We start from the raw sequence: 24,790 nt of genomic DNA on the forward strand, positions 1-24,790 counted from the left end.
ATGGGTGCCTTACCCTGGTCGTAGTAGGCCGGTCATTGTTGACTGCACCGTGTAATGAGATAATGACTGGTTTTACTGCGTTCATTGAGCGCCGTTTTGGTCAGGTGGGCGTTGGGAATATACGAAAATGGTAATTGGTTTTCAATTTCAATTTGGTAGGTGGTGTTTTGTGGTAGCGATAGACCACAACTTCCTCTAGGTACTTCATCGGTGAAAATGGTGCAGCGTTTGTACCGGTGGAAGTTGATAGCTCAATTCATCGCTTGATATTGGGAATTGATCTGTTTGTATCTGATGGTACCATTTACTTCTTATTGGGGTCGTACTGATATTAATGAAGAATTTGAAGTCAAGATTCAGAAGAAGTACTAGAAGTGATCGAGGGTATTCTATGGGTACTACCATTACTGTCAATAACTTTAGAATTTCTATAAGCTTCTGCTCTTTCTACTTTGTTGATCTTATTAAAGTGTGAATGTCGGTTGTAGGTTGAATTTGGTTGGTACCTTGAAGTACTCGAAAAATGATAATACTTTATTAATTTTGTAAGACCATACAGAATTGCATCGCGTTTCTCTTGCGTAGGCCTTGCTCGTAAAATACGTTAACAATTAATTGAACTGGGTACTTGATCGTACCATTCTATCGTAAATCGGAAGAATCGATAAATCAATTGATAAGTACCGGACAGTTCTGGTTTCCCAATCAGAATCGACTCAATTCATATTGAGTTTTATTTAATTATTTCTCACCCTGTGAGTATCAGGTAGTACCGTCCTAATCTAAATATTGTGTCCTTTCTATAAGGATAAAACGTTGAAATGTGACTACCGATTACTGAAATCTTTCTTGTGACAGCCATTAGTCTCCGTGACTAACACATGGTACCGCCCTAATGTTGATAGGGTCCTAAAAGCGGTCCACTTTTTGATACACTCCAAAGGGACTGTTTATTATACTCTTGTTGTACCTGACGGTACCGCCTTTTCCAATGCATATTTCTTGTGGCATAACGTTACCGCTCCAGCAGAAGAACACGTGGGCGTACCAAAGGTGAACTTTCGGAACATCGACGTTATCTTCTCGATTAGTCACTATCGATGTATTGGTTCACTGTTTCGCCGTTCGGTTCCCGTAAGCGCTGTCGAACAGGTTCAACGTACACTAGGGCAGGGTTGCCGAGTCCGAAAAATTATTTTCCTCAGAATCTGTATCAGAAGTTGTCAGGTTGTTCTGTATCGAATTGAAACGAAACCTCAAAGGATGTAGACATCTTTTATTCACAAGGCTCTATAAAATGGGAAAATATTGCTTTCATTTTATCAGTTGATTGGTAAGAATAGTATATCAAATTTGTTCTGACAGGTTTTGCTCCATATCAATTTATCTCAGCTACTAGTTGATTGGGATTCTTTTCCAAATGAATTGAGAGAAATTGTCGAATTTGACTTAATACGTAGTAAAAATCATAAAAAACTTTTTTTTTCCAAATTGCCTCATTTGATTTCTATAAGCCCTTGCTCAATGATCAAATTGGTTGTAGTTCTGAAAGGCTGTTTCAACTCTAAGCTAATCTCGTCCATTAGCTACAGAAAATGCTGCTTCTTAGCATTTTACGTTTAAACTGATTTTTTTAAAGTTGTAAAAGTTTTGGAAATTAAGTAAAAATATGAATTACATTATGTTAGAATCTTGACGAGCCCCTTTAAGTCTCAGTCCCCTAAACGTTGTCACTTCTACCTACACATAACCGTCAATCTCCAATTCCATTAATCAAACTGCAATAATATTAAAATTATAACGTTGTTTTATAACTTTTCACTAATACGGCAACTAATTATTCTAGATGCTAAAATTCCGAAATTGACAATCATAAATTGTTTGTTATCAATTTTCATTCAGATTTTCTGAATTTTTCAAACTTGTTATAATAAAATTCCAAATATTTCAACAACCCTTACGTATTCACGATAATTTATAAAACCACTATATTATATAATCGTTTTGTTTAATATGGAATATCGATAGCTTTACTGTCTGAAATAATCAGGAAATGTTTGCAGGCCTCATTTCTGATTTTTCCCAGTTTTTCTGCAGTCCCCAAACGACATCTAATTTCCCCAGATTTGGGGGAAAAAACCAAACCTGGCAACGCCGCACTAGAGGCTCTTGCTGCCTCTTGTTTGGGCCGATTAGAGGTGTAGATTGTGTAATGTTATAAGACGACCGATAGTTGTATCTCTTCGGTACCGGAGTACTCGGTTTCGACGGGCGCTCATGGTCGAGGGGGTCAAGGGATGGAGGAGACGAGTGTAACTCCGGTCGCGGAATTCAGATAAGTTGTGCGTTTCCCGACCGTGGGAAAGTTACGAAAGATCCTTCGTTTGGGGACCGCTAGACGGATTTGTCGCATTCCAATCGGAATTGACGATAATAATTGCGGTTTTAGTCGTCTGAATTTCGAAAAAAATCGATACACCGATTGGGTTTCATCTTCGTGCGATCGCCCATTCAGATACTGACCCTGCTCAAAGCTGCTCAAACTTTCCCGGAAGATGCTGAGGCAGGTCCCACATCTTTTGATGGTAAATTCGAGGGTTGACTCCGTTGAGCTGTGTGGCAACCCCCTTAAGAATCTTGAATGTCAATAGGGGTTGAATGACACATAATTTCGAAAGTTTTGCAATTCTATTCATGAATATGCTAATAAATTTCTGTGTGGCGTTCGTTTCGGTGTAAAAAACTCGTTGGGTGAACAGCGTTGAGTAGTTGAGCATTCTTTATGAATATTAATTAGTGAGATGTCAAAATTGTCTATACCTCATTTCCATCCAGTAATAGTATCTTCGCCTAATGTTTCATGATAAAATATTTCTTGAAGTTGATGAGTTTGTTATTATTATCGATCCTAGGCTCCAACTAGTGAACGAATTATCGAACTGTCTTGGGTTCCTTTTTAACTGATGAAGAGAGAGCACTACATTGAATATAAGGGTTGAGAAAATTTTCGTTCACGACTTCCTCGAGTGTTCCCCAGGGATCGAATTTGGGACAACCTTCACTTCTAGATCACATACAACATTTTATATGGAGGTATTGTCATGGATTTTTTTCATTCAAAAGATAGTATTGAAAGGAGAAGATTTGATTGATGGAATTCTCAAAATGGAGTGACAGTGCCATAGACATTTCTCAGACCAAAGAATGAAGCATCGAATTGAGAAAGAAATATTTAAAATCCAGGATAGCGAGAAAAACATTAGAACAATATGTCAAAAAATAAAAATGAAAATGAAAGGCAGAAGTTGTGAACCCAACTGAGAAAGAGTTCCGCATTATTTTCATTAGAATATTGAAAAATCAAAGTTTATATATTTTTTATTGGATCAAATTTGAAATCAAAATTATTCTATTCGAAAATATAGAACAATAGTCGATCCATAACAATTGGCGCCCTACGTGGGGCGTTTTTTCATTTTCATTATTGTGTGCATCTGTTATTGGGCCTCTGTCTTATGTATTATTGAATGAATTAATAAATGAATAAAAAATGAATTTGTTAACGCGAGATATAACAAACACCACGTGATTGTTCATCATCCTGAACTCCCTTCAGATTTCGAAAGACCGCTTTTCCGACAAAGACGAAGAATAAACGTTCTTTTAAGAGTTTCCCCGCTTTCCATCCTTGGGAATCGACGCTCGAAAGCGAGAAATCCCTCCGGTCCGCGACGCCGCGATCCAGATTCCTCACTTCCCGTATAACAAGAGAAGTTAACAGCTGTTCCTTTCATCTTTTCCGCTTTGTCAACTTGACATATAGCCGTCGTCGCGCCGAGAACGAATGAATTTCATCCGGATCTCGGGAGTAGCGCGCGTCGGGACGTCGTCGACGACGTGCGGCGTACGACGTCCCCGATTCCAGCCCGAGATATCGATCCCTTTCGTCCCTCCCCCCCTCTCCCTCCTTCCCTGGCTCTCGAATCCCGTAACATTTGCATGTTTAAAATCCCATCTGGGCGGCGGGTCGGAAGTCGAATTAACTTCCCGAACAGAAAACGGACCCGTTATTAGAGGGCGCCACCTGACGGCGAGTACCGACCGAGTACGGGAAGTTAACGGTGTTGTTGCGGTCTTCGGGAAGACTCGAAAGGTGAAACAGGTGTTGGTTTGTTTGGAATTCTAGATTTCCCGCTTTGATACTGTAGGCGATTTGATTAGGGTGGTTTCCCTATAGGAAGGTGTTCTTCATGGTTCGGTGTGTGGTCCATGAATTTTCTTTGAGGGGGTTGGAATTGATTTTTTTCACGCAGATTTTGATACCTGGCTCAAGGGATACTATTTCTCTATATTTAATTTCTTCCACGTCATTCTATAACTATACTACAATTGATTTGAAAATTTCAGTTGAAAATAACAAAGACAAAGAAATCCGGAAGATCAAGAATAGGAGAATAAATCAACATTAGAAGAGTTTCAAATAAGAAACTACAATGTCCCAATATTTTTTGAACATATCTGCATCCTAACCCTTCTTATGTTTTATATTGAAACACCATGTTTTGAAGGTTGCTAGATTCTATTCAAGAACTGTTATTAAAGTTATGTTGCAGATAAAATGAAAAATGCGTATGATACACGTGTACACGTGCATTAAGGTTTGATTTTCGCTTACGTAGTATCATAATGTACTTTAATATTTTGTCCGATTTATATTCATTAACGTCTAACGAAAAGACATTTACCATTGGGCTAGACCCCACTATTCATTAAGTAAATACATGTAATACCAACATAATAAGGTAAGCGATAAGCTGTTGACTTCTCTTAATGGATCCTACTTTCTTCATCACGTCCTCTTGAGTTAATAACTTAAGAAGGGGAAAGCACGTACTTATCACCTCATAAATACAAACGGCATTAACGGTAATTAATAATACGAGAAGAATTTTAAAGGGGAATAAGGAATGTAGACGTCGAGGCTGTCATTCTTTTTTATTTATTGGTTTCTTATGTTTAAATATTCAATGAATTGAAGTACTTGTAGATCATTATAATTTGATTTGTTGCCGACAAAGTGTTTGTTATTTGATAAATATCAGGATTTATCCAGCCATGGTTGAAGGAATTCATTATCGAGTTACGATCTACGACCAAGAAGAAACATCTGAAGACGCCTACCGCAGTTGTAGACGAAACGTTAGCTGAAAATTGGACTACATCTCAGACTACTGGAAAACTGTCTGGAGACACTGAATAATACAACTACAAAAAATATAAATCCAAAGCAATTAGTGTTATGACTATCAATGATTATGAACGATATGACCTGATATGGTTTCTCAATGAATGATCTTTTTATATTGCAGATGTTATAGAATAACTGCATGAAGGTTCATGCAAAATTTCGTGTGGATCGTATAAATAAAAGGATTCAAAAACGTTTTGTTATAGAATAACTGCATAAAGGTTTATGCAAAATTTCGTGTGGATCGTAAAAATAAAGGATTCAAAAACGTTTTGTCTTTATTTTTATAAATAAGGTATACTTAAGAGGGATTATCACCACGTGGCTTTCCGCGTATCAGTCAAATAGTAGGTACCCATTCATTTCGCCTCTGGCGCTCCTGCGATGACCAAACTTTATACTGTGTACGAAGTTGTACATTCACTTTATTTTCTTTCTTTTTACGGAGCATATGTGTAGTGGGCAGCAGTGTACGACGGTCGATTATTTTTTTCACAAAATTATAGTTTTACCTTTTTTGTAATGATTGTTTTCCGGCTTTTGTTTTCAAGAATACTTTAAAAATATATCAGTGTTTTGTCCATTGAACGTATGATCAATTCTTTCGTGAAAAATGAAAAGTTACCATTTTTTTTTCTTAGGCACATTGAAAATATTGTCATTCTACAACATAGGTTATTGTTTAAAGATATTCTGTGAAAACTTGATAAATATCGGTGGTTGTAAAGGAAAAATCTATAATTTTTTTTTTGAACTGGGCATTCACGTGGTGGTATTCCTTCTTGAGTATAGATTAAATGATTTTTTTTAGCAATTGACAATGCAGCTATTCCACTTGAGACGAAGGTTTGCGGATCTATTGGCCAAGCTGCGTTTGACGTGATCATTATCTGGATGGGGCGACTCTCTATTTAGCCATTTATGGAGACATGGAATTTTTAGGCGCTATATTCAATTATAAATGGTCAAATAAGCGAAGCAGTAATCGAAATATCGCTGACAAAGAGATAGAAAGGAGTCGATAATGATGTAAAGCAGCGAGATCTCCGCATTTCCGCGGAAAATCCGATCCGTGAAAAAGGCCGGAGTTGGACGCGCGCAAAAAAACCCATCAATCTTGCTCGCGTTTCGGGATTGGCGCGGCGCCCGCTGCCTGGCCTAATCCCGAATTAATTTTCTCCCGAAAACACCTAATGAAGAATAATAACGTGTTCCGGAAAATTCGAGCCGGAGTTACTGCGGCCGCTTAACTCCGATACTTCCCGACAAAACGCCCGTAAATCGCTTTTCCGACGGCCGAAATTAAGAGATGCCGTCTGGCGCTTTTTCTTTTTCAATTAGGGAAATTGAGATCGGGCGATAAATCATCTTCGGAGGTGTTAGGGATATTCGGCAAGTTACGGGCGGTTTTCGGGAACAAACGGGTTTGGGAGCTGAGAATTTGTCCTGTTTATTATTTCCGACATTTTCGGGGAAGACGGGAAAATTCACACAAACTGGCAACACCTTAAAAGTATCTGCAATATTAAGCTACTTGAGGAAAAATGTGGAAATATGGAATAAAACTAAGTATTAGAATTTCAAATGATTAAGGCAAAAACATTGACGTGGAGGTTGAAGTTTTTGTGCGTTCGATCATTCATGCGCCATTTGCTACTCCGGATATACCAGAAAACTGTTTATAGAATATAGAAATATAACCAAAAAAAATATTTCCAAAGTTGGATGGTTTGAGACAAGACTACAGATTTATTAACAGAAACTTGACTTATTTACTGACTCGAGAAGAGTACATTTGGTTGAACGCTCAGAGTAATAAACATAGATAGTGGGAGCATATGCCATTTTCACTAAGCGAAAAAAAAGTAAAAAATATTTTGTCGCCAACATGAACTATCATATTTGACATGAAGCGCGCGGAAATAAAAACATATCAGTGATACGATATTTCACTCAATTCGCGAGTTTCTCCTCAAAGAACGCACTTCTTATGTCCCATATTGAATCAACGTTTTATATGAACTCAAAATATATTGAAATAAATAACTAAATATATCAGATTCAGAAAACAAACTTCAAGCGAGCCAAACGACGACACTAGGAGAGCAAAAGTTGCCAAACCTTAGATTTCAGCAGGTAGATACAGAAAATAGCAAATATTCTGCTTATTATAAATTCGACAATTAGGGAAAATATGGGATTACAGTTATTCGAATATGCATATTTAATCGGGAATCACTCAAATAAATATATTTCATTCAATATAATACACATTAATAACGATATAATAAAATTGTGCATTTGAAAATATATCACAATCCGACAACCTAATCTAACCATGTTGGGGACATGTTAAAATCGAGTATACTCCCTCCATCTATCTCTATTACTCTATGGAACAATTTAACCTCATAATGTTGTCTTTGATATTCACAAACTCCGAATTGGATAAAATCTTACGATAAGTCTCGACCGCAACCGAAAATAAAGACGCATTCAAATTGATAAAGATAAAACCGTCTCTACAAAAAAAAAATCGAACATGTCGCGCGAAACGCCCAACAATCCGGCAGCGCGTTGATCGAAAGCGAAGGTAGCCGTTTAAAAACGTTGTCGAACTTACGCAGAGCCATCCGCGGTTACCAACCGCATGCCGATACATCCAGATCGAAATGTTATTGATATAATTGCCGCGATAAAAGCGACCCGTGTACGCCCGTCGACATCTGTCGAAACTTGACAGCCAGCCGGACGTTCCGAAAACCCCTTTAAGCTCGTGGTAGGAGGAATCCGGTTCTGCCGCAGCAGAAGCCCTCGACCTTGCGGCTGCTGCCGCTGGTCAACACGGTGGACCGGACGCTGACCTTTAGATGCCACCAGCTGTTACGCTAAGCGAGCGTACGTCTAAGGAAGGGGTGATTGATGACGTTTGAAAGGAGGAATGTTGAGATCACGGTCTAAGAGACAGACATACGTCATAGTATAAAAGCTGTAAGATGCTGTAAGCAATGTCGTCAATGGGAGAAGAATGGCCACCAGAAAATCGTAAAATTGTTAAATAGTTGCTTTCATTTCTTCAAATTAAAAAAGTTGAGTCAAGCTGAGCCGTAAAACCCTCAACAAAATCCGTTCAATTATTTCGAAGATCAGCGAGTACATAAATAGATAAGGAAACAAATATTCAAACAAATATTTTTTTTGTTTTACTATTTTCAAATCAATTTTTTTCTCTTAATCCCAAAGAATTTCAATATTTCTCATGATTGTGATTCAACATTTCACTATACAACGCTAATTATAGTGAGACTATTGTTGTATTGTCCCTGTACCTTATGGTCTTGATATACGAGGGTTGCCTTTTAAATTTTCAGAACGGATAAGAGAACACACTAAAAACATAATTTGAACGGATTTATTGCTTCATTAAATATTCTCCATGAAGATTAATAACCACTTTTCTATATGTTTCCACCAATTTTCAAAACAGTTTTTCCACACCAATTCAGGTAACTTCAAAATATGCATTTTGAAAGCATCAACTCTCTCTACGTAATTTATTTTTTATGTAAAAGAACAGGAAAACGTAGTTGCGTCTAATTAGAGCTAAAATGTTTAGAGGGAACACGACCACGTGACTGTTCAGGTCAAGTATAAATTAGAGATATTTCTTCTCAAAAATCACCGATTTGTATGGGGTTTTAGCATAATTTCTTCAAACAATAATCTACATTGTAGTATTTCAATATTTTCAATTTGCGGATGAAGAAAATAATAATTTTGTTAACTTTTCATTTTTCGCGAAAGAATTGATAGTATGGTATCCCTACAAAGCTCTGACGTATTTTAAAAATATCCAATAAAAACATCATACAAGAGACCCTAATTTTGTGATAATTCATAAAAAAGACCAGTTAAGTTCTTCTTTTCGACGAAAGTTGGAACTATTATAATATTCCTAACTTCTACTGATCATTCAGTCGTTCTGGCAACACCGCACATTACGCTAAAAAATGTCTTAATTTACGATGGCAACGTCGCTTCGGACTTTTAGTCATCAGGGTTGCCGATTCCAAAAGTATAAAAGACAACCCTCGCGGAGCCAATACCGGGCGTTATTACGAAGTTGCCGTCAATCGGAAAGGCACTGCATCATCAACCCTGGTATCTCGGGGCGCCCTTATCTCCATCTAGCTCGTTACGTCTGGGTAATCAGCCGCGAAATTATCCGGTCTCGAAATTATACGTTCCGTACGCGGCCCGTAATAGATATTATGTTAATGTTGTACCTACAACGTCATTAGCCGAGTTACGACCGTGTCTGGTAGTGGTAGTTGGTCGAACGGTAATAAAGACAGATTTGCCAATTAAAACCGAGGGTGATCCAGCGGGAGAACGTGTAGGACTTGAAGATCGCTGTGCGTGCGGGAGTAGCGACCTCTAGCGGTCGTTTTCGCACTGTTTTTATAGTACCTAGTAGTAGTATGAGAATATGTACGTACATCATTCCCATTTCCGACAAAACACAAACTCAGAATTCAGAAAATCATCTCGAACACTCCTACTTGTACTCCCCTCCCTCAAAGCGATGTTGGTAAAGGTTCAGTTCAAATTATAACTGATGGGATTTTCCATATTACCTGAAACGGCGTTCAAATAATCTTCCAATGTCAATGGACAAATCGAATTCAGTTTCATGGGAATTGGAGACATTCGTGATTCGATAACCTCAGATATCGAAAAGGTGTAAAAGGAGGAAACAAACCATAAATTTCAGATGGAGCTGTCATCATTGTTCCCGATCTTCTAGACTTCAGACCACTTCTGATATCTATCGCACGTCAAAGGGTTGGATCCTATTTGGGATACGAATTTCACATGATGTATATTATGTATATATTGTATATATATTATGATCTATATATTTTAAGTCCATTTCTGAATTTTTTCAATGAATTGAGATGAAATCCATAATATTATTAGATTTATGAACCACCAATAAATCTCCAGGTTGTTCAATTCAAAGCTCGAACAGACACCCTCAAATCCTTCCCGCCAGATATCGAAACCATTCGCTCCAATCGCTCGTAATGAATCGATAAGACGTAATCTCCTCCGCCCGTTCGCGATCCGCAAAAAGGGTACACACGCTGAAGCGTCAAAAGCGCCCTCGTGCGGCTTATAATGTTTCCCGTCTGATCCTGTTAACGCGACACAACTACTTTATCCCCCTTTGTCGGGGTCCGGAGTCGTGTTTTGTCGCCAGACGTGTATATACTGGTGTGTATATATGTATATATACACCTTTTCGCTCCGGCGCGCCCTAATTCGCCGCGTAGAGGTAAATCTGTCGCATTATACAGTTATAAACCGTGGCAGTTTCACTCGGGAGAAATGTTATCCCATTATCGTTCGTTGCCTGTCAACTTGTCGCGGATGAATGAACTGGTAATTTAATGTAGGTATACGTAAAAATGAACTAGTCGCTGGGTAAGGTTCCTTTGGGACCTGTATGAGTTTAGTTGTCGTTCGAGATACGAGGTGCTGTCGAGAATTGTTTGGTTGATTTGTTAAATTCGGATGAGATGATTGATCCATTTGTTTCGTTAGATGTGCATGAGAAATTGAAAGAGATGTCAACCTGAAATCTTCGTGGCAGCTTTCGGCACTTTGCCTCCTATTCTTTATTCATCGAGTGTTGGTTATTTTGGATCTATTTTCGTCGTGAGGCTTCTGAGTTTGTTCTATCTGTCTTACGATTGTCTGATGCTTCTCACCTTTCTTTAACCTAAATTGTTTTCCCAGCTATGTTATGAGCTTTTTTATTTTGGATGTTCTCATTACTACTTCTAATAGTACCTGCATTATAATGCAAATGTATAAGAGAATCATTTGAACCCACATAATGGAATATCGCTCTCTTTGATCACTTTCAGAACAACAGCCCAGAAGCTCTCGTTTGGTGTTTGAATGTCGCCTTCTCGAAAATACTAAACATTTCTACATTTTCCAACAATCAACCGATACATAGGCGCATGATTTTCAGTTCAACGGATTCCTTTGAAGAGAAGATCAATTTCCGACTCTTCCACACTCCGTTCGAAGATACAGAAGAGGATGCCATTCACCATTTCAATCGGATCGGTCGGTACACCACTCAAGCCGAGTTCCACGATGTTAAGGTGTCAGCGGAAGACTTAAGAGGGTCTATACAATCGCATCCTGCGATTTATTGCTACCGTCGAGACTTTTTGTCGCGAGACCGCATTTTGCCATCGGCAGAATTCTGGAAATCGAGTCTTTTACAAGAGAAATATCGTTGCAGCTTTATCCTATAAGAGTATCGTTATCTTAATAATTTGTTTCATTGATTTAATTGGTTATTTTATTTCATATTGTTGTTTGACGGCTAGTGGAGGTAGCGTGATGAACTGGAAACAATGTAGTTGATAGTTGAAGATAAGCCTTATGCAAGGTCGTTTCGCATTTTTACAATTGTATTTTGATTTGTCAAACTCAAACTAGATTTGCTGCTGATTTATCTGTTTAGTTGTGATTTATAATTCAAAAGGAAGATTTTTGGAAGAAGTCTACCTATCTATGTTCATTACGATCAGGTTTTTCTTGAATTCTTCTAGAATTTCGACCTCAAGCGGATGATAACGCAAGTATACTTCGCAGACCCAAAGAAAGTGAAGACTTTTTCTGTTCAGCCTGAAATTGAATTTTACCTCATTTTAAATGCTTAGGTTATCCTCAGTTTACTAAAAAGCACGAAATTTCTTATAGCAATTTGGTCGTATGCATATCATCCATAGAATTTGTCGCTATTATCTGGTTTCTCTCGAATTTCATGTCAATAATAAAAGGCCAACGGATTTAATTAGAAGAATTTCAAAAGATCTTGGACCAAATGAATACTTTGGAGTAGTATAACGTAAATATTGTACAACTTCGAATAGAAAATTGACACGATTTTATTGGCCACAATCATGAAGCTTGTTCAATAAATTTTTAACATTAAAAAGTGCTTTAGCCAGTAGGAAATTTTCTATTCATTTATGGGGATTTGGAAATCACTCCGATCGAACGGAAATGATAAACCTTCCAATTCCCAACTGTTTTTCACCGACAGCTCTTCGTCCGTATCCGGCGCTGGTAACCGTGCCAATCTGCCTGACATACAGCGTTATAATTCCCGTTCCGGGTCCAGTCTGCCCATTCCCCGTCTCCGTATTCATTAGCCCCATCGACATTCGATGAGCACGACCCAATTTCGCGATATCGCGGACATATCGTTCCCGGCGGACGTACACGCTAGAAATTAGGCCGCCGTGTTAATCGAATAAGTGGGGGGAAGGCCGCGAGGCGTAGAACCGGTTCGGACGTGAAGCGGTAGAGGTATACGCGTTGCAACAGGCTCTTGGGCCGTGTTCGACACAGGCGATGCGATAACTTCCCTCTTGTCGATTACGCGCTCGCTTCCCGTGACGCCGATACGTTCTACGGTCCGACAAAAAACGATAGTAGTTGTGTAAACAATGGTTTATTAATTCCGCAACACTTCGTTTTACGTTCTAGATTGTAACTAGCTCGTATTGAACGAAAGTTCACACAATGAAATCTTAATTTCATTATAAACACCGGAAGTTTTGTTGTTCTATTTCTCTTGAATCCTTCGGCCGATTTTAGCAATTATTGAATTTGAATTTTAGCTTGATTTGTTACTTCGTTTTTTCGTATATACAGGGGTAAATAAAACTACAATCGAATAATGAACCGTACATTGTGATAATTATCATTTCATTGGTGTAATGCATAGAGTGATAAACATAGATAGAGGGAATATACGTAATTTTTACATATCCCCAACATGGTTAGATTACGATGTCGGATTGTGATATATTTTTCAAATCCACAATTTTATTATGTCGTTATGAATGTATATTATATTGAATGAAATATATTTATTTAAGTGCTTCCCGATGAAATATGCAAATTTGAATATTTGGAATCCGATATACGTCCTAATTGTCGAATTTATGATGAGCAGAATATTCATTATTTTCTGTATCTACCTTCTGAAATCCAAGGTTTGGCAACTTTTGCTCTCCTAGTGTCATCAGTTGTTTCACGTCGTTTGGCGCGCTTGAAGATTGTTTTCTGAATTTCTGATATATTTAGGTATTTATTTCAATATATTTTGAGTTAATATGAAACGTTGATTCACTATGGGACATAAGAAGTGCGTTCTCTGTGGAGAAACTCGCGAATTGAGTGAAATTTCGTATCACTTGTTTTCAATTCCGCGCGCTTGATGCCAAATTTGACAGTTCATGTTGGGGACAAATTTGCTTACTGGAAATGTCATGTGCGTCCTCTATCTTTGTAAATTATTCTGAGGTTTAATGGAAGTTATTTTTTGATTCAATGTTAACAATTCATTAATATGATGAAAGACCTTTCATTGAATTAATGTCTTTGTTCAAAAGTGATTTCCACAAATATTTTATTGTCTGCGACAATTGTTTCGCAACAATAAGGCTTCATCAGGCTTCATTCTTTGACTGATCAATCATCAAAAATGTTAGTGAACATTCTTGTCTGTCAATGATTCACTCCACAGGGTGATCTGATTAAAAGCTTGCTTTTACATTTTTTTGTTCACCCTTTTAAAAATAAAAAAAAAGAAGTAACTGAGGATAGTATCTGAACAGTTCTGTTCCTGAGGAACATAGGTAGAATATTGAAAAATAATTGCAAAAATCAACTGAAAGATCCAAGAGAAAATAAGCGACAATCTTCGTTGAGATTTTGGCGGTGTAAAAATACTTTAGGTGTGCCACATGCGCTGTTCTAGGGCTAGTATTATTCTGCGTTTCCACCGTTTCTAATCCCACATTCCCGGACAATGCCGTCGAACATATTTCGTCGTGTTATTCCCATTTAAATCAACATTCCCGCACTATCTCGTCCCTATCTTGGCTTCTTCAGATATGAAGACACATCTGTCGTGCCTGACGGGTTAACATTCCTGTCGTCGTCGTCGCGTTCGCCTTTCTCCAAACCCTGACTCTGGGGGGATTTCATTCTATTAGTCGTTTCGAATTAGGATTATTAGTATGTCGTTACTTCCTCGGCTCAGTGAAGCAATCTGTCACGGTCGCCTTCAAATAATAGGTTTATTGTTCCGTTGTTTGTAGGCGTTATAAAAGGAGGCTCTGATTCGTTCTAAATGGGTTGTAAAGGGTTCTATTGTTCTGAGCGGAGCATGATGATTAATTTGGATCTGGGTGATTATTTTCGATTCGTTTTTGGTGGATATCGTAACTTGAGGAAGTTGTTGTCGCGTTGCTATTTGCAGAATAGTCTTGAATGGGTATAATGTTGTAAGTGTATCCTTAGTTTTTGTTGTTCAGATGATTGTTAATTTGATGAACTACTTTTTTAGGGATCACTTTAAGGATCAACTGTCAATTTATACTTGATTTGTTTTCTCTGTTATCTTGATGAAGTCCAAATTGTTGGTCAGATTTCAATGGTCCTAACCTAACCCTGTGATTTAAACTTGAACATGCCTACTGAAGACTCTTGAAACAACGCAATTCTCTCGCGAAATAATTTCGCGAGTGAATTGCACCTAATGTATTATTATACAATTATTTCATGCGAAAATGAAGTTATTGTTTTTGATTGGTAGGGCAATAACATTCTTGAGGAACACCGTAAGAATTACTTTAGTTATATTTAAGAGAATGAGTGGCCAAATGTCCAATCGTTATTGACTTTGAGCTTCAATATGATGTGCTACTTCTTACCTTGATAACGCCGAAATATATAGTCGAAACGTTGGCTCAATCCATATTGTTCGCCTGATTTCAATGGTCCTAACCCTATGTTTACCGAAAGGCGTTAAAACAACGAAATTCCCTCGCGAAATTCTTTCGCGAGGGAATTGCGCCTATTGTAAACGTAGCTTCATACAATTTTTTCATGTGAATTTGAAGTTAATTGTTTTCTGATTGGTAAGCCAATAACAATCTCGAGGAACTAATATTTAAGAATTAGAAATTTTCAGTTGAAATTAAGAGTGTGAGTAGCCAGATGTCCAATCGTTATTGACTCTCACCTTCTATATGATGTGCTTTTCTGCTCGAAATGTTCTCTCCAATATTGAATTTTCCTTTTTTTTTCAGCTCGTCCTGAAGATATCGAGCAAAGAGAACATCAAGCGTTTAGTCGAGATCGAGAGACCAAAGTTAGAGACGAAAGAGCGTATCACCCACCATATATCGGTCCATAGTAATCACGTAAGTACAAACGACCGTCATCCGATCGAGATCATTGCAGTCATTATGCGCCATCATGAGGCAAGCTTCGGATGCCGGGTCCATCAATCATTTTCTTCTCTCGTCGCTGCCGACTTCGCGTCGTTGGGCCGGTTTACAACTCAATTTCCAGCGGCCTCTCTCTTCGTCGAGATCGGTGATTTATCCTCCCCGATCTCGGCGGTTTCTTATCCGACGACAACGCCGAGGAGTTATGGACTTGGTTCGACGACGTATCCGTGTGTATGTCCCGGGTCGTCCGGAATCGTAATCGCTGTTTCTGGTAGAACCGGATGACAGAATCGATAGGATAGCTCTCGGCAGGTTTTGAAGAGCAGATCAGTTGTTCTTTTAATTGCTGTAACTTTCAACTTTGATTTTATGTGATCTTTTTTTCAATTGCTATTGACAACTGAACATATTGATCAGAAGACGTTGGAAATAGTTTGAAGTTAGTTTTACAGAGGGTTATTTCTTATTGGAAATCACATTGTATCGGGTGTCCTAATTCTGTTGTCTAGTGAGGGGGATCTTAGAATACCATTGAACTATTAGGTAGACAACTTTGCTTCCGCCTTTTTGCAATAGATGGCTGTAGCGGTAAGTGGTAGTCGAAAAAATATATCGTAGATGTCATACAATAAGGTAAGGTATTTCTGAACATAACGCCATCGAAATATTAGTCGATTTGTGTCTGAATCATAAAGTTTTTCTCGATTAAACATGTCAGCTCACGTGCCGCATTGTCGTCGTTTGCGGGAGGTTTTAATTTTTTGCTTTAATATGAAGAAATTTGTTGCTGTGGCTCAACAAATGCTCTCAGATACCTATGGTGAGGCCGCTCTTTGTAAAAGAACGCGTCGAAAGTGCTTTCAACGCTTCAAGAACGGCGATTTTGACTTCGAAGACCAGAATGGCGGTGGAAGAGAAAAGATTTCTGAAGATGCAGAACTGGAGACATTACTTGATCAACACTCGTGTCAAACGCAACAGAAATTGGCAGGATTATTGAGAGTGGCGTAACAAGCCATTTCAAAAAGGCTGAAGTTATGGGAATGATTCAGAAACAAGGAAATTGGGTGCCGTACGAGTCGGAAGCGAGAGATGTTGAACGGCGTTTGTCTGCTTCTGATCAGCTGCTTGCAAGTTGAAGACGGAATGGATTTCTGCATCGCATTTAACTAGAGACGAAAAATGGGTTCATTACGATAATCCCAAGCGCAGAAAATCTTGGGGATATCCCGGCCATGCGTCCACGTCGACGGCCAAATTGATTATTCGCGTTTCCAAAGTCATGCTCAGTATTTGGTGGGACCAGCTCGGCGAAGTGTATTATAAGTTGTTGAAACCGACTAAAACAATCACAAGCGATCGTTATCCAAAGCAATTAATGCGTTTAAGTCGAGCATTGAAAGACAAACGGCAGCAATACAAAAAGAGAATCATAAAGTGATTTAACAGCATGAAATGCTCGTCCCTATGGTTGCGAAAGTGGTCAAGACGTACTTGGAAACGTTGAAATGGGGAGTCCTACCTCACCCACCGTATTCTCCAGACGTGCCTCCCTCGAACTATCATTTGTTTCGATCAAAGGCATTAGGCCTGGCTGACCAACACTTCCGGTCTTATGAAGGAGTAAAAAATTGGATCGATTCGTTGATCACTTCAAAAGATGACCAGTTTTTTCAACGCGGGATTCATACCCTGCCCGAAAGATGGGAGAAAATAGTAGCCAGCGATGGATAATACTTTGAATCATGAATGTATAACCAGTTTTTTAAAATGAAGCCTCGAATTTCGGAAAAAACGGCGAAAGCAATGTTGGGTGCCTATGTAATATCAATACTTCCAGCCCCCTCACCTCCCAAAACAAAATCATTGCGGCGCCAATGGAATGGCCACTGTCGACTTTTTTTTGCTGTTCGAATTTCAAATTACCACTTCGAAGTCCTGCGATTGCATCATATACAAATCCTCTCATTATTTCCAAATCGTCAATGAAATTCGTATAATTCTATTTAATAGCATCAACTCACCTATTCAAAGTTTCGAAACAACTGTACTCAACGACAACCATCAATCAACGATGATACCCAACCAGTTGAATCCATCGTGAACGTAAATCGCGGAAGACGAGATGAGAATCGCAGCCGGCGTGGGTTGAACAAGGATCCTGATCCTAGAGTGCCATGTTTACAGTCTGCGGTTAATGCGACCGTCTATGGCGGCGGCAAGCCGGTTGATGCACTCCCCTTTCGAAGTCCTTCACTCCTTCTCTTTCCATACGGCGTGTGCCTTTTCGTCCCCGTTCTTTCGCCGGACGAACGGCAGATGTCGCCCTGTCCCGGTCCGAGTACCCCTGAAAAACGCGGAGACTTGGCAAACGCGCGGGGATGTGGGGTAGGATGTGAAGGTCGTGTTTTCTATTGATCCAAGTGGATAGAGTGCACAGGGAGTCATGTTATCCGGATTTTCATAAATTTTGATGAAGATCGGGGAAGTTTATATCCGGCGGTGTTGCCAAATATTGGGTTTTCGGGGTTGAAAGGAATTATGATTTGTTGGCAACGCAGCTAATTGAAAGTGTATCCTAACTTGTAAGCATATCATTAGCACGGAATGTCAGAGTATTTAGAGATTATAAAACATGGTTACTAATGAATTTAATAGATAGGTTCTGGAAATAACATGACGTTTATTTACCGTAATTACATCTATAATTTTGTGCTTTAGATTTAGATACGTTTTTTTCTGTTGTTGAGAATTCGAATGTGTATATTAGGCTCGATGTTAGTTCTTTATATTTTTGTGTTCGGCTTTATTGTCTTTAGTTTCGGCGTCTTTGATTTCTTCTTTTTATTTAATTTTTTCCAGTTCCAAAAGTGTTTCTCTCTTTTTAAATTTTTCTTGATAAAGTTGATTTACCTTTAGATGAAGCCTTTAGGTTTTGCTTCGTATAATTTGAATGTTTGAATGAACACAATTCAAAATTTGAATCACAAAAATCCATTGGTTAAAGCATTCACTTTATTTTGGTGAATGCCATATTTGTGGCTTACAAATAAAAATTATTAGTGAACCGAAATTTTCATGTGTCAATAAATCCTTGGTCATAATTCTTCTCCGCGAACGGATTTCAATTTCGTATGGAGTGCGCCCTCTATAATCAATCTACCGAACAAAAAGCTGCGACTACGATGACATTGAAAAATTTACGACGTTATTGCGAGGGTAGTCAACCGAAAATGGTTGGAGTTCAGCGGATAGGGCAGGTTGAAACAATACTGCTGTAAAATTAGGGTTATTAAGTGAATTATCGTTTATAAACGGCTTTTCTTCGTCGACGCTCATGCTCGCATTAATATTCCGGCTATTACAGCTCCTGTAGTTCCTTAATTGGATAATTACTGTGCGTAATTGAGTTATTATGTGTTTTTTTCCAAACGTGATTATTAAAAGTTTAACACACAACGTCGTCGATCTTAGTGAACGTTGGCGTGTTGATAAAAAAAAACTGGGGTAATTGAGACTTGTACATTTTGAAGTGAACGCAAATATAACCCTCAATTTCGTTCGCGTGAAAGGACATTTGAAGGACGATGAGTATTTTCAAATTTATTCTGAATATTGCTGCAAACGTATCCTAATATATACTCAGTAAAATCCGTTCATTATTTTTGGAGATTCGCTTGTCAATATAGACAATCAGACAAAAAATGTTTTGTTCCGACCATAGAGTAATAAACATAGATAGAGGGAGTACTCGCAATTTTTACATGTCCCCAACATGATTAGATTACGTTGTCGGATTGTGATATATTTTCAAATCCACAATTTTACTATATCATGATGAATGTATATTATATTGAATGAAATTTATTTATTTGAGTGATTCCCGATTAAATATGCAAATTTGAATATTTGGAATCCGATATTTTCCTAATTGTCGAATTTATAGTATGCAGAATATTATTTTCTGTATCTACCTGCTGAAATCCAAGGTTTGGCAACTATTGCCCTCCTAGTGTCATCTGTTGTTTCACGTCGTTTGGCGCGCTTGAAGTTTGTTTTCTGAATTTCTGATATATTTAGGTATTCATCTCAATATATTTTGAGTTGATATGAAACGTTGACTCACTATGAGTCATACGAAGTGCGTTCTTCGAGGAGAAACTCGTGAATTGAGTGAATATCGTATCACTGATATGTTTTCATTTCCGCGCGCTTCGTGTCAAATCTGATAGTTCATATTAGGGACAAAATTTTATCACTAAAAATGACATATGCTCCCTCTATCTATGTTTATTACTCTGAGCATCTAACACTGAAATTAAATGAAAAACATCGCAATTGAAACATCCCGTAACAACGTTGTCTTGAAAATGACCATCGTATTCCTCAATTTGCAGCATGTTCTGTTTCATATCCGCTCAACTGACGTGTCGTGAAGTAATCCTCTGTAGAATCTTTTTGCAAGAAAGGTGGAAAGAGAAAGATAGACCGATTATTACCGAACACTGGCCCGTCCTCTTTTTCCGTCAGGTTGAAATTTCATACAAGGAGCTCATAATAATAGGGATTACATACTGATTACGGGTTCTTTGTCCACTCGGCCATTTACAAGCGGCATTCTTCCCAACACCTGCTCCCTCGTCTTTGTGGTGTGCATAGTCTTCAGAAAACCTTCTGTTGGCGGTAGTATTCCTTCATTATGGTCTTTATGTCGAAATAAATACCCTTGTTGTACCTTGTGACGGGCATTTAATCATTGTTTTCTCAGGGGGATTATTGAAATTCTGGTCGGAGATTACATCTGACTGGATTTTGTGTTATTATGGGATAATTCTATTATTTTTGATTGGGTAATTGAGGAAATACTGGGAATTATGTTCGAAATAATGTGTGGCAATTTGGTTGGTATTTATGGTTTGATACTTTTTCACCGACATCTAAAGGGTGTTAAAGAATAATGATGAAGGCTAATGTTTTGAACGGAGTGCTTTTTGGTTTTCATAATAACGCTGTGACTTTGTAATGACTGATCGATAGGAGACCCGGGAGTCGGTAAACGTGAAGTGTGAAGCATTTTCAGTGATGGAGCCCATTTTTACCGAAATGGATACGTCAACAGGCAGAACTCGCTCATTTGGAGCTCAGCATAATTAATTTATGAGCGAACACTGCATTCTATTGAACGTATGCTGAGTATTATAGCCTGGAAGAATTTTCCAATTACAAACCTGGTTGGTTGTGCCAATCATAAAATAAATGTTTTTTGCCGTTCGAAAATGTATTCAACAGGGCGGCGCTTTCAAGTTGCTTTTTTTAAAATATCTCCGGGTTTTGTGGCAAGAATCTTAAAATTTTAGTTCTATGGACTTTTGACTGTTAGTTTAAATGAATTAACAGGTTTATAAAAAACAGCTCACGACAACATTGATGGCCTACAACTGCGATTACATCAAATTCTAAAGTATATTCATTTTAGCATACGTCATTGATGACGTACCGGAGACGCCTACTGTGTCCACCTAGAGAATTTCTGAAGTTTATGTTGTTTGCTATATTGATGCTGTACTTATTGTGATTGTGTGCATTTATTTCATTCGTGCTAAGAATTGGGTTTGGTTGTTTTCGATCGAATTTTCATCTGCTGTACTTGGTAATCAGCATTTATATGAAACATTGATTTCATAAGAATTTGAAGGAATCAATCTTCCAGTATACAATGAAATGTGCGCAACTAAATCCCAAAATCTGTTTTGTAATGATAGGATTGTTTCATCAGTCTGGTAACGACATCTTCGTCCGATGACTAACATGCCATCGCTAAAATAAGTGAACCAAGTTCAATTCGACCTGTGACGTCAGAAACGCTTCTAAAGTCCACCACCCAAGTCCGGATTCCAACGATCATATAAAACGTGTAGGGTGCACAACCATTATCCCCCGAATTTTCCGCGCCCGTCCACGCGAAAATTACACTCTACAAACCGTCGTCCTTCTGACAACAAAATTAAATCTCTTCGACAAACAAACGGCCATTTCCGGACGCTCCGATTTCACCCGGCGGCGGCTCGATCCGGTCAAAATGACCCTTAGGAATCAAATCTCCGAGGGGCGGACGGAGTCACGCACGTGACGCCCCGGGCCATCAGGGGAAAAATAAGCTCCGCGACCCGTCCGATGGCACAAAAGCACACATGTAACGCGACCCGCGTGCATATTGACCCGTTTATTATCGACAACAAACGGGCGCGCGTATGTTCACCCTTAGGGTCGGTTATCTCCGATGATGAATCGTCGAGGGGGTTGAAAAAAACGTTTCGGCTACCGTCGGGAATTTTTATTGTCTTTTATGATGTTGACTTTGGGAATTCGATATCGGTTCGTATCATGCGTACTCGGAATTGAAAACTAACATCAAACCTCAAAAGGAAACAGTTGTATTGTATCTACTCAATGAAAATTCGTTTCGAATCGAGAATACGACAGGTTTTATATTTCCACTTTTTAATTCTATGAATTACAATTGTTTCGCTATTCAGATTCTACATTTTTAATAACTAAAGTTTCATAAACGAAAGTGGAGTCTCGTTATCCGTAATGAATCTTCTTTACAAATGAAACGTTTTTCATAGACCAATTTTGAGGTTCGAAAAAGGTTTGAAGTGTCCTTCCCCATAAAGTCCCGATATTGGCCTTTTATGGCAAGAAAGGTATCCTTCCCTTCACGCATGCTCTATGACTCAAAAAAAAAAAACTCATTCTGTTGTGTCATTTCCATCACACGTTTTTCTCCACCACACAAACTTTTTTTGTTGAAATTATCATATTTGAAATTAGGGCCTTCATTCACTTTCACTTTATACACAAAATATCAATTCAATTTCAATTTAAATTCAACCAAATTGCAGTTTCCATGAAATATTACCAAATGCAGACAATAAATCACTAGTTCTCAGAGTACCCAAACCTAGCAAATTCAACACTTACGAATAAAAGGAAGCTTTCGCTCAAAGACGATCGGAAAATGTTCATGAAACCGGAGCCACTTAAATCTTCATTTAAAGGTGACTTTCTAATTAAACGGTCTTTACCAAGGGAAGCCTTTTCGGATGGATCATGAAACTGGCCTTTAATACATGCTCATTATGAAAGGTAGACGAGTCTAGATGAAAATGATTGATGTAGATTCATTTTTTACAAGTCGCAATATTTTTTTTGTCCGGGTGTCGCTGACCTCAAATGTCATTATTGTTCACAGGCCTTGACCTTGACGCACGACCTAGCGACAAGCGACGACAGCGGCCGAGCGTCAGAACGACTGACCGGATCTTCTGTGCCACCACGTGATGCCGACAGTTCCAGAGACAGACTCAGCGATGTAAGTTTCTGGTCACGAACCACGCACGCCTACTGTCAAATCTTTCTTATGCGTCAGGCTTACCTTTTCAAAGCTTACCTACGGGTTTCTCCGACACCAAATGTTACATATATCATTTTCCCCACCTCGTGTGAAACTAGCTTTATATCTGAAAGACATCGAGATCACTTGAATAATTCGTTGTTTTTCTGTTATAGGCGAGCAGCCGTTGCAGTTCTGGAAAAGGATATATCGTAAGTATTTGATTGGTTGTTTATAATGAGGTGGGCGTTCAACGTAGTAAGGTCGTTGTGTGAACCTGCCTTCAACTTAACATTGCAACTTCTGTAACTTCTTTGTGATTTATTTTTTTTTTCATAAGGAGTTTTCTTCCTAGCTTATCATCAGTTGGCAGGACGTCGAAACCTATGATATGTTCTCATCCTTTATATCTTTTTTTATTTTCCGAAATAAATTTAGGAATGAGTGCTTGAATACTGGACCCAACGAGTTTTCTTTTTGAACTTGTCAATTACTTGAACGCATTCTTTCTTGTTGACTGTAGAAACAGTCAACAAGTTTGGCATGATATTCAGTATATTTCCATCATTTTCCGTATTTACTGTATATTCTTCTGAATCCTCATTTCCGAAAAACTGTAATCGAACAGGAGCAAACACCCAACTGAAGTTGATTGATTAGTTAAATAAGTGTAGGACAAAGGATAACATTCCAGAAATAGAGAGCGTGAATTAGACGTGAGATGGAATTTTGAGAAAAAAGCTGTTCGACCACAAAACGAGTGTTTTCTCCGTTAATTGTGAAAATAAACTATTACGTCATTTCAGTCGTGAACCACTTCAGACCCAACCCTCCACCCTTCGGAGATAAGAAGGGCACGGTCTGCTGAGCGGGCAGAATCTCGGCCGGGCGCAGCCTCCTTCACGAACTTCTCCGCGAAACTAATTGACATTATACGGGCAGAAGGACCCTCCACGGTCTCGACAAGAGTGGATCCCAGTCAGCGAATGACGGTTATTGACACAATTCAATTAGCCGAGGCCATCGGCGGCATCGTAAAGACCGCAGGAGGGGGGCCGAAGGCGCTGACCTGGGGGCGAATGGAGGAGACAATGGGGCAGCCGGGAGGGGAGTGAGAAACCCCTTCTAGTCCGGTCGCAAGATTGGCACTATAGGCTGAATCTATATTATATAAAGTCGTTAGTGGAAGAATGTAGAGACTGAAGTATACAAGATTGGCACTTCAGGCTGAATCTATATTATAATAATAATTATATTAATCATAGATTCATCGAGGATTATCGAAACAAAATGATTCAACACATATGAAGGAATCGAATTCTAATCAAAGTTTTTCTTTTGCCAAGGGGCGGAGCCCCTTCGGCGAGCAGAGCGAGTCTATATTATATAAAGTCGCAAGTGGAAGAATGTAGAGACTGATGTATACAATATTGGCACTTCAGGCTGAATCTATGTTATAATAATAATTATATTAATCATAAATTCATTAAGGATGATCGAAACAAAATGATTCAACACCTATAAAGGAATCGAATTCTAATCAAAGTTTTTCTTTTGCCAAGGGGTGGAGCCCCTTCGGCGAGCAGAGCGAGTCTATATTTTATGAATTCGTTAGTGGAAGAATGTAGAGACAAGATAGAGACAAGTACAAGATAGGCACTTCAGGCTGAATCTATATTATATGAAGTCGTTAGTGGAAGAATGCAGAGACTGATGTATACAAGATTGGCACTTTAGACTGAATCTATATTATAATAATAATTATATTAATCATAGATTCATTAAGGATTACCGAAACAAAATGATTCA

General features: G+C 38.5%; 1 protein-coding gene across 6 annotated transcripts in view; it reads left to right on the forward strand.

Moving 5' to 3' along the window:
- The window catches only part of LOC123683474 (extensin-like), a 151,134-nt gene that overhangs the window by 13,315 nt on the left and 113,029 nt on the right, over nt 1-24,790 (forward strand). For all 6 annotated transcript variants that reach the window (XM_045622544.1, XM_045622545.1, XM_045622547.1 and 3 more), the window contains exons 2-4: nt 15,442-15,555; nt 22,841-22,960; nt 23,158-23,193. In XM_045622544.1, coding sequence (XP_045478500.1) covers nt 15,442-15,555; nt 22,841-22,960; nt 23,158-23,193 — 270 coding nt within the window. The remainder of the gene's footprint in view (nt 1-15,441; nt 15,556-22,840; nt 22,961-23,157; nt 23,194-24,790) is intronic.

This window comes from Harmonia axyridis, chromosome 6 (genome assembly GCF_914767665.1).
Source record: "Harmonia axyridis chromosome 6, icHarAxyr1.1, whole genome shotgun sequence".
Taxonomy (NCBI): domain Eukaryota; kingdom Metazoa; phylum Arthropoda; class Insecta; order Coleoptera; family Coccinellidae; genus Harmonia; species Harmonia axyridis.